The sequence below is a fragment of the Alexandromys fortis genome, unplaced genomic scaffold (genome assembly GCF_014885135.2).
Source record: "Alexandromys fortis isolate MF-2015 unplaced genomic scaffold, M_Fortis_MF-2015_v1.1 scaffold_90, whole genome shotgun sequence".
NCBI classification, from domain to species: Eukaryota; Metazoa; Chordata; class Mammalia; order Rodentia; family Cricetidae; genus Alexandromys; species Alexandromys fortis.
Window position 1 is genome coordinate 6,548,402 of NW_026067985.1, and position 10,140 is coordinate 6,558,541.

At 44.7% G+C, this 10,140-nt stretch overlaps 1 protein-coding gene, 1 long non-coding RNA gene and 1 other non-coding gene across 3 annotated transcripts; 2 read left to right on the top strand and 1 right to left on the bottom strand.

Annotated features, from left to right (window-relative positions):
- Nucleotides 1-1,399: 1,399 nt before the first annotated feature.
- On the bottom strand, nt 1,400-3,991 carry LOC126511710 (uncharacterized). Its single transcript, XR_007594769.1, has 4 exons — nt 3,836-3,991; nt 3,376-3,489; nt 1,801-1,930; nt 1,400-1,504 (listed from the first exon to the last, which is right to left on the bottom strand). It is a non-coding gene; the product is annotated as an uncharacterized lncRNA (long non-coding RNA).
- Nucleotides 3,992-4,495: 504 nt separating this feature from the next.
- Nucleotides 4,496-4,629, top strand: LOC126511757 (small nucleolar RNA SNORA42/SNORA80 family). Its single transcript, XR_007594778.1, has one exon. It is a non-coding gene; the product is annotated as a small nucleolar RNA SNORA42/SNORA80 family (small nucleolar RNA).
- On the top strand, nt 4,507-8,671 carry Rpl6 (ribosomal protein L6). Its single transcript, XM_050159056.1, has 5 exons — nt 4,507-5,192; nt 6,190-6,333; nt 6,774-6,822; nt 8,114-8,298; nt 8,482-8,671. Exons 1-5 carry the CDS (start codon nt 4,842-4,844, stop codon nt 8,632-8,634), a joined length of 882 nt encoding a protein of 293 aa, XP_050015013.1. The 5' UTR covers nt 4,507-4,841; the 3' UTR covers nt 8,635-8,671.
- The last annotated feature ends 1,469 nt before the right edge of the window (nt 8,672-10,140 follow it).

Sequence of the window (10,140 nt, forward strand, 5' to 3'; positions counted from 1 at the left end):
TGCTGGGAATAAAGGCGTGCGCCACCACCGCCCGGCTCCTGTTTTTATGTCAATACCAGACTGTGTTCAGTACTGTAGCTTTGTAGTAGAGGTTGAAGTCAGGGACTGTGATGCCTTCAAAAGTTCTTTTATTGTATAGGATTGTTTTGGCTATCCTGGGTGTTTTGCTTATCCAAATGAAGTGTTCTTTCAAGATTTTTGAAGTATTTTGCTGGGATTTTGATAGGCATCTCTGTGGCTTTTTATTTTATTTATTTATTTATTTATTTATTTATTTATTTATTTATTTATTATGTACACAATGTTCTGTCTGTATGCCTGCAGGCCAGAAGAGGGCGCCAGACCTCATTACAGATGGTTGTGAGCCACCACGTGGTTGCTGGGAATTGAACTTTGGAAGAGCAGGCAATGCTCTTAACCACTGAGCCATCTCTCCAGCCCCCTGTGGCTTTTTATTTTATTTTATGTGCATTGGTGTTTTTCAACAGGAAGCGGGAAGTCACAGACAGTTCTGAGCTGCCATGTGGGTGCTGGGCACTGAACCTGGGTCCTCAGGAAGAACAGTCAGTGCTTTTAACCACTGAGCCATCTCTCCCGCTTCTTTCTTTCTTTCTTTCTTTCTTTCTTTCTTTCTTTCTTTCTTTCTTTATTCATTCATTTCTTTCTTCCTTTTTTTTTCTGAGACAAGGTTTCTCTGTGCAACCCTGACCATCCTGGAACTCATTTTGTAGACTGGGCTGGTCTCTGACTCATAGAGATCCAACTGTGTCTGCCTCTCGACTGCTGGGATCGAAGGTGAAGGTGTGTGCCACCACTTTCCATCTTCCTTTTATATTTTTTGAGACCAGGTCTCACTAAGTTGCCCAGATTGGCCTTGAACTCAGTGTGTAGCCAGGCTGGTCTTGAACCTCTCTCTGAGTCTCCTACCTAATCCTCCCAAGTAGCCTCCCAACCCTGGGCTCAGCTGTCCACCAGTGTTAGTGGTTTGTTGTATACTCTGCCATAGTTTTCTCTTTACCTACATAAACACACATTCTCCATCCACTCCGAACATGTATAATATATAATAAACAAACATTCTCACCTACACCTAAAATGTATAACGTATTAAGATTTTTTTCTATTTTATTTATTATCGTTACTATTACTATTATTTGGAATGGTTACACACATGATAAAATAAACAATTTTTTGTTTGTTTGTTTTTCTAGACAAGGTTTTTCTGTAGCTTTGGAACCTGTACTGGAACTAGCTCTTGTAGACCAGGCTGGCCTCAAACTCACCTGCCACTGCCTCCCAAGTGCTGGGATTAAAGGCGTGTGCCACTGCCACGTACAAAATAGAAAATTTTTACAAAATAAAACAAAAAAACACATACTGCTCATGATGGTTCACATGTTTAATTCCAACATTTAGGTGACAGAGGCAGGAGTGTATTTGGGTGTTTGACGCCAGTCTGGTTCCCATAGAAGAATCTGAGGCAGCCAGGGTACACAGTAAGATCCTGTCTCAAAAAGTTAGAAAGGAATTTAATAATTTTTAACCTTGTAGTTGTATGTTTCTCAATACTACAACCAAACACAAGAGGGAGCTCAGTTATGCTTTTACTTCAGTATCAGATCATTTATCGGGTCTGGTACTTCACAAGATGAGAGAGAGACTCTGACATTATCAGACTTTTCCTTCTTTTCTCCCTCCCTCCTCCCCCCTCCCTCCCATCCTCCGTCCTTTTCTGTGTGAGGGAGAAAGGAACTGCAGACCTTGAGACACTAGACAACTGTTCTAGCATGGGTCACTTACTGAGCCTGTTGTCCCAAGCTTCAGAGGAGCTCAAGTGAGCAACTCCGTACTCCGCCATGACATTTTCTGTAGCAACAGTTGCTGAGAAGTACTTCCCTCCAGAAAATGAACAAATACAGATGCTGAGTGGCTGAGAAGAGGTTTTAGTGGACAAGAGCAAGAATGAGGCCCTGAGTTTGGATCCTCAGCATTCAAATACCACACGTGGATCCCTGGAGCTTCCTGGCCTCCTAACCAACCACCTCTAAAAAATAATGAGCTTCAAGATCAGAAAGGGATCCTATCTCAAGCAAACAAGGCAGAGAGTGCTAGGGCTGGGCACTCACTCTTCTGGCCTCCAAACATTCGTGCATGGTTCCCTGCACACCTCACATGCATCTGCATACACGTGCATAATCACATACATGCACACACACGCACACACTAACTAACTAGCGAAATAATGGAATTTTAAAAAAGGTGCTAACACCTTACTAGACCTGGATGGAGGTGGGTGGTCCTTGGACTTCCCACAGGGCAGGGAACCCCAATTGCTCTTCGGGCTGATGAGGGAGGGGGACTTCGTTGGGGGAGGCAGAAATCTTTAATAAATAAATAAATAAAAATTAAAAAATTTAAAAAAAAAGGTGCTAACATTCCCATTCTCAAAAGAGAGAGAGAGAAGTGTCAAAGCTTCTCCTTGAGACTGTACCTGGACAGCAAATGACCCTCAATTGCCATAAAATACAATCATTGATAATTAGATTGGAGCCGGGCGTGGTACTGCACGCCTTTGATCCCAGTACTTGACAGGTAGAGGCAGGCAGATCTCTGTGCATTAGAGCCCGCCTGGTTTACACAGACGCTGTTTTGAAAAAAAACAAAACATGGTCAGGGGAGAAAGGGAGAATCAGTTGGCTCCTGTTCTAAGGTATCTATCCTTCATGGTCCTCTGCGGTCCTGTCTTGAGGGAAAGGGAGAATCAGTTGGCTCCTGTTCTAAGGTATCTACCCTTCACGGTTCTCCTCTGCGGTCCTGTCTTGAGGAGCACCACATCACTATCATGTCCACCTCAGTTAGCCAGAACCAGAGAAAGCCTAAGAGAGTCCTGGACACTCAATCAGGAAGCAGATAGTTAGGAGCAGAAGAAATCACAGTGAAGGGCCAAGGACATGACTCAGTGGGTAAAGGTGCTTGTCACAAAGCTCTGAGTTCCATCCCTGGGACCCACAGGGTGGAATTACAGAATTGATTCCTGTCTGTGGTCCTCTGACCTCCACATGCACACACATACACACACTTGTGCACACAAACACATAACTATCCGAGCGAAAAGTTCCTACTTCTAGCAACAGGCAACAGACAAATAGACGGCGGTAAGTCAAGAAGTATCACAAGCAATGTGTACTTGTTGATCTAAGCACTGTGAAGTGGAAAAGAACTGTTTTGTGTGGGGCCGACGTGATGACCTAAGTCGGGTCCCTAGGACTCATGTGTTAGAAGGAGAGCGCTGACTCCCCCAAGGTGTTCTCTGACCTTCACCTATGTGATGTTGGCATGCATCCACCCCACATACTTACTTACAAACATACTCACATAAAGATGCTCATAAGGGCTGGAGAGATGGCTCAGTGGTTAAGAGCACTGGCTGCTCTTCCAGAGGTCACAACCATCTGTAATGAGGTCTGGCGCCCTCTTCTGGCATGTGAGCTTACATGGAGGCAGAATGTTGTATACATAATAAATAAATAAATAAATAAATAAATAAATAAATAAATCTTTTAAAAAAATAAACATACACATAAAATAAATAAAAATGCAATAATAAAAAAAGAAACATCACATATACTCTATTGTTTATTTTTCAAAGAATATTAGCTTAGGTTAACTTTAAATATGACAAAAACTCTTTTATTAATTTGAAATTTTATTTTTTTATTATCATTTTATATGTGTGCGTTCATGTAGATCAGAGGACAGCTCTGTAAAGTCCGTTCTCTACTTTACAGGATCGAGGCTCAAACTCTCATCATAATTTGGTAGAAAACGTATTTACCTGCTGAGCCTCTCATCCGCCTGTGCCGCTTAAGGAAAATGCTTCCCTAGTCAGAACACGTCGCAGCGGTCATGGTATACGAAAAACTACATTTCCCGTGATGTCCCACACAGGAAGGAAGTGATTTTGGACGCCTCCCGTCATTGCTTATAGACCGGAAGCCGGGACCTTAGTTCTCTTTCCCATCTTGCAAGGTAGGAATGGCGGCTCTCTGTGCGAGAGCCGCTCTCAGGACCCCTATCCTGGTCCATCCGAAGGCAGGGGCCATCCGAGGGCCGCCGCCCAGGGGTCGCTATGGTCGAGGTCACTCACCAGGTCTCTCGGGAGCGTCATTTCTGTCGGCGTGGGTTGGAAAAGGCCGAAGAGCGAGCGTAGCGCCCGAGACGGCCGCCGGGCCTTGCCGGCTGCCGTAGCCTGGGGAGTCTTAGAGGACCTGGACGGTGGCGTGCGCCCTCTAAGCCGGTGTCGGGGTTCCAGAACTCTCCGCAGAGCTCGCCTCGTCCACGTTGGCTTTTACGGCTGAAGCGAGAAAAGGCTTCCCCGGCTCCTCCGGAAGTCCGGAGGGTGCCGCTTGTTGCCTTTTGGTCGAGTTGGGAACGTAGTGGCACCAGGAGCCGAGGGCGGCCCCAGAGAGAGTGGTTTTAAAAGTTAGGAGTAGGTGCATGGATTTGGATTTATGGCAGGCCCGTTTCCCTGGGCCTGTCATAGTGTCCCATGCTAGAGCAAGCTGCGGCCCCGAACCATTGCCTGGCCTCTGCCTGTAGGCTACTGGCACTGAAGTGGGTCGCACAGTAAGAAGGGAAAAAGAGAAAACAGGCTTGAAAGCAGCGGCTTCCTTGCTGTGTAGACTTGGGAGAATAAGTTTGCTAAGTTTTGAGCAAAACAAAAACCTTAATGTTCCCAGATATGGGTGGGAGACCTGTTGCAGGCAGCAGAGGATTGGCTTTGGTATTGACTTGTTATAGACGGTTGATGAAATGCCATTATTTTTTCTTTATATAACAAGATGGCGGGTGAAAAAGGCGAGAAACCTGATACAAAAGAGAAGAAACCTGCAGCCAAGAAGGCTGGCGGTGATGCCCCTGCCGCTGGTGCAGCCAAAAAGGGTGACCCTAAGGCTAAAAAGCTCAAGAAAGGGAAGCCCCATTGCAGCCGAAATCCAGTCCTTGTTAGAGGAATTGGCAGGTACTCCCGATCTGCTACGTATTCCAGAAAGGCCATGTACAAAAGGAAATACACAGCTGCGAAAACCAAGGTTGAAAAGAAGAAGAAAAAGGAAAAGGTCCTTGCCACTGTCACAAAACCAGTTGGTGGTGACAAGAATGGTGGTACCCGGGTGGTTAAGCTTCGAAAAATGGTAAGATCTGGAGGAGGTAGGCAGTGAGTTTAAATTTGAATGTGTGGAGATGTTGGATTTTTTTGGGCCAGATGGCCTGAGGAGAAATGATTCTGGGCTCTTAAATACTGGGTTGTGTTGCTTCCTCGTGCCTGGGGTTGAGACTCGACTGAAAGCGGCTTGGTGTACTTAGGAATGAGTTGTTAGGCTGGGATGTAGCTCAGTGTGAGTAGAGCACACCCAAAGTTCTGGCTTTTCCATTGCCAGCACTGCAAAGTGGGAATTGTGTGAGTTAATTTATCTAACTTGTACCAGTGACTACTTTTGTGTCGTTTTTGTTTTTTTTTTTTTTTTTTTTTTTGTCCTCTGTGGGTAAATGGGTGAAAGTTGTGTTTCTACTGCTGGGAGGCTGATGAGGAAAGAGTTAAAGTATGCCAAACATACTTTACCTTAATGAGACAACACACTGTGTTTTGAGAAGGGGTCTCAGCCTGGGCCCTCCCACCCCTCACGTCCCTGCTGACACATTTTGAAGAATCACATTAGAATTTGGAGCCAGGCTGTGGCCTGTAGGCCTTTAATCCCAGCCACCTGGAGGCAGAGGAATCTGAGTTCAAGGACAGCCAAGGCTGTCTAGGAAACCTTATCTTGCCAGGAGTGGTGTCTTTTTGCCTTGAATCCCAGCACTAGGGAGGGGAGGCAGGTGAACTCTGAGTTCCAGGCCAGCCTGGTCTACAAGAGCTAGTTCCAGGACAGGCAGCAAAGCTACGGAGAAACCAAAAAAGAAAGAAAAACCAAGTTTGAGGGATTGGAGAACTGGCTCTGGTTAAAGTAAGCCAGGTGTAGCAGGGCACACCTTTAATCCCAGTATTTAGGAGGGACTAAAGGGGGGTTTAGAGGGGCTATCATCCCTGGATTAGGAGATTTCCTTTCCTGGTTGTTTCTGGGGTTTACCCAGAGGCTGTCTCAGTTCTTAGCTGAACAGCTTTCTTAAGTGTGGTGCATGCACTCTCTTCAGCCCAGATATTATCCTACCGAAGATGTGCCTCGGAAGCTGCTGAGCCATGGCAAAAAGCCCTTCAGTCAGCACGTGAGACGCCTGCGTGCCAGCATCACTCCTGGGACTGTCCTCATCATCCTTACCGGGCGCCACAGGGGCAAGGTAAGCAGTGTCCTTTGGAGGCTGGATCATTTTCCCATTAATATTTAAATATGCTGTGTTTGGTGTTGTGGCTTATGTATGTGACTTGCTTGTTTAAGAGACTAGCTGCACTATGTGTATATAGAATTTAGAAATTGCCTTTTGGTGGTGGTTTTGGGTTTTTTTTTTTTTTTTTTTTCTAAAAACTTGGACAAGACTTCCTGTAACCCATGATTCTCCTTCTACATTCTGAGTGCCAGGTTATGTGTGTGCACTTCGTGCCTGCCTTTAGACCAGTGGTTCTCAACCTGTGGGTCTTGACCTCTTTGGGGTCACTTTAAGACCATCTGATTATCAGATATTTAACAGTTCATAACAGTAGCAAAATTACAGTAACAATTTTATGTTGGGTTAGAAGTCAGGATACAATTGCTAAATGTCATTTTCTGTTTGATATCCAGAGAGTGGTTTTCCTGAAGCAACTGGGCAGTGGTTTGCTGCTTGTGACAGGTAAGAAAATCTTTAGTATATTTGTTTCTAACAGGATGTCATAGAGCCCAGGATGGCCTTGTCCTAATCCTGCTTCCTAAGAGTTGAGATTTCTAGGTACCAATCACTGTTGTTGACTTGAGACACGCTTGCTCCAGAATCAAGCTGTAAACTTACAGCACTCCCCCGCTTCAGGTTTCCTGCTGTGGAACTGAGACACACACACACTTAGATTTTTGTGGCGAGAGGTACACATAGCCCATGTGACGGTCAGAGACAACCAAGGCCTTCGGGTCTTGCTATCATCTCACCAGCTACAGTTTATTTTTCTACAGCAATCAGGCTTAATTAGAGCAAGAATATATTTGCCTGTCACAGTGGCTTAGTGGGCAATAAATGTGTTTGCTTAAGAGCTTGAGTTTGTATTAAGATAAACAATTTAGCTGGGCGATGGTGGCACACGACTTTAATTCCAGCACTTTAAGGCAGAGGCAGGCGGATCCTTGTGAGTTCGAGACCAGCCTTGGTCTACAGAGCTAGTTCCAGGACAGGCTCCAAAAAAAAAAAAAAAGCTTGAGTTTGATTCCTGGACCTACATAATATAAGGAGAAAGGGGATCTGTGCAAGTTCTGCTGTAGTATGGCACATTCAAATGCACTCTATGCAGAGTATGCCGAGTAGAGCAGCAGTAATATGACATACAGATTTTAAGTGCTGCAAGTTTTAATAGCAAGGTAACATTTTCCCCATGATATTCTGTAGCCTTGCACACTTGCATGAGGAGTTTGTAGACAGATAGAAAATTAATGGTTGCTGGGTGGTGAGAAAAAGGCCCTGGATAGACAGATTTTGGAGCAGGTAAAACTTTCAAATTAGGAAGTTGTGGGCCCTCTGTATGTGCTGGGAATTTAAGGGTCTTTAGCAAGAGTGGCCATTACATTTAACCATTGAATCATCTCAGGTCTCTGCTCTCAGACCCCAGTTAACTTTTTTTTGTTGTTTGACACAGGGTCTCACTATGTAGACCAGTCTAGCCTTAAACTCAAGAGGTCTGTCTGTCTTCCTTTGTCCTGAAGTTAAAGACATGTGTCACTATGCTAAATCTTGATTATTGAGTGTTAATTCTTTGGGGGGGGGGGTTTGAGACTGGGTTTCTCTGTGGCTTTGGAGTCTGTCCTGGAACTAGCTCTTGTAGACCAGGCTGGCCTCGAACTCAGATCCGCCTGCCTCTGCCTCCCGAGGCATGTGCCACCATCGCCCGGCTGAGTGTTAATTCTTATTTTTCAGACTTTGATTTAAAATTTTTCCCCAGGACCTCTTGCCCTCAACAGAGTTCCTTTGAGAAGAACACATCAGAAGTTTGTCATCGCCACCTCTACAAAAGTTGATATCAGCACAGTTAAAATCCCCAAACACCTGACTGATGCTTACTTCAAGAAAAAGCAGCTGCGTAAGCCCAGGCATCAGGAGGGCGAGATTTTTGACACAGAGAAGGAGGTGAGGAAGTAACATTCTGACTTGAGATTGTTCTAGATGGTAAATGTGACCTCAGTTGTCCTTAGTCTACTCTCAGAGTAGATGAGCCCCTCTGGGAGGGTATGATTTGCTTTATCAGTTCTTGACAAGTAGGTCTTTTTCTAGGGAAGTGATGGTTTTAAATATTTCCTTTTCTCTGTTTAGAAATATGAGATTACAGAGCAGCGCAAGGCTGATCAGAAAGCAGTGGACTCGCAGATTCTGCCAAAGATCAAAGCTGTTCCTCAGCTGCAGGGCTACCTGCGCTCTCAGTTCTGTCTGACAAACGGGATGTATCCTCACAAACTGGTTTTCTAAATTGCTGACAACCTAATTAAACAACTTTATGTGTCTCTTTGTGTCTCTTTTTGTGTTCGAATGTTGGATGAGTGCTTTGTGGGTTTTCCAGTGTCTTCCTCTGGCCCTTGCTGCAACCCATATGCTAGGATGACCAACCAGAGAGTTTCAGGATCCTGCTGTCTCTACCCCTCTCCCCAGCTGGTGTTGGATTTGGGGCACACACACACACACAGCCAGGGCTAGCTTTAACTGTAGGTATAGTTTTGCTTCCTACCAAGTAGGATTGCCCGAGAGTGGTTTGTGCTTTGGACCTCTCATAGATTTGGCTTATTTGGTGGGAAATAAATGTAACAGCCCTGGCTGTCCTGGAACTCGGTAATAAACCTGACTGACCTCGAGCTCACTTGTGAGTGCTGGAATTAACAGGTGTCCACCACTACTGCCCTGCTTTCTGTTGCATTTTCTTGCATGTTCAACAGATGAATAGTGGAGTGAGGGGACTGGAGAGAGGGCTCAGTGGTTAAGAGCATTGCCTGCTCTTCCAAAGGCCCTGAGTTCAATTCCCAGCAACCACATGTTGGCTCACAGCCATCTGTAATGGTGTCTGGTGCCGTTTTCTGGCCTGCAGACATATACACAAAATACTGTATACATAATAAATACTTTAAAAAATAGTGGAATGAGACGGGCTACGGTGGCACATGGTATTCCAGAGAGACAAGTGCATCTAAGATAAGTAGGGCTAGACAGAGAAACAGTCTCTCAAACCATAAACACAAGAATTCTGCTGTGAGCAGATCAAAGCTTAATTATGTGGAAGGGAAAAAGGGTTATCCTTTTGGTTAGAAACCATTTCTGCTCATCTTTCAATCACTACAGTTGTGGATGGACAGCCTAATCCCTTAAAAATGGTGTAAACCATCAACTCATTGCTGGCAATATGACCCCAGCCCACTGCAAAAGTGTGTGGATGCATGTACCACGTGTATACCTGGTGCCCAGAGATCAAAAGGCCATTGGATTTCCCGGACAAGACAAAGAATTGAAAGTGTCCTTAACTGGAGCATCTATCCAGCTGCCTGTCAAAGTTAAAACAAATTGTCTTGTGAATAGTTCTGTATTAGTGAGGTCTTGTTATTTTGCTGGGTTAATGGGATTGTAACTAGTTGGGACCTAGATTATATTAGGTGATAATACTGGTTTTTGTGCCCAACAAGTACCAGAGTTCGTTTTTTCCTTTTGGTTTTTTGAGTTAGGGCTTCTGTGTTAAACAGCTTTGGTTGTCCTGGAACTCAGATGTGCCTTCCTCTGCCTCCTAATGCTGGGATTAAAAGTTTGATCACTGCCTGACAACTTTATTTTTCAAAATTGAAAGGTAATTATTGAATTCATGTGGGCACCTGTGTGCCAGAATATGGTTGTAGAGGTCAGAGGACACTGAATATGAATATAAGTCAACAAGTACTTTAACCAACCCCTTTAGTGCTGATCCTTCTATATATTGTATATTTGCTTGCCTTTTTT

Excerpts from the sequence above, each read along its gene's own strand:
- Rpl6 (XM_050159056.1), top strand. The coding sequence starts at position 4,842 with ATGGCGGGTGAAAAAGGCGAGAAACCTGATACAAAAGAGAAGAAACCT. Across the intron at positions 5,193-6,189 it reads TGGTTAAGCTTCGAAAAATG|CCCAGATATTATCCTACCGA; the intron begins GTAAGATCTGGA and ends CACTCTCTTCAG. Across the intron at positions 6,334-6,773 it reads CCGGGCGCCACAGGGGCAAG|AGAGTGGTTTTCCTGAAGCA; the intron begins GTAAGCAGTGTC and ends TTTGATATCCAG.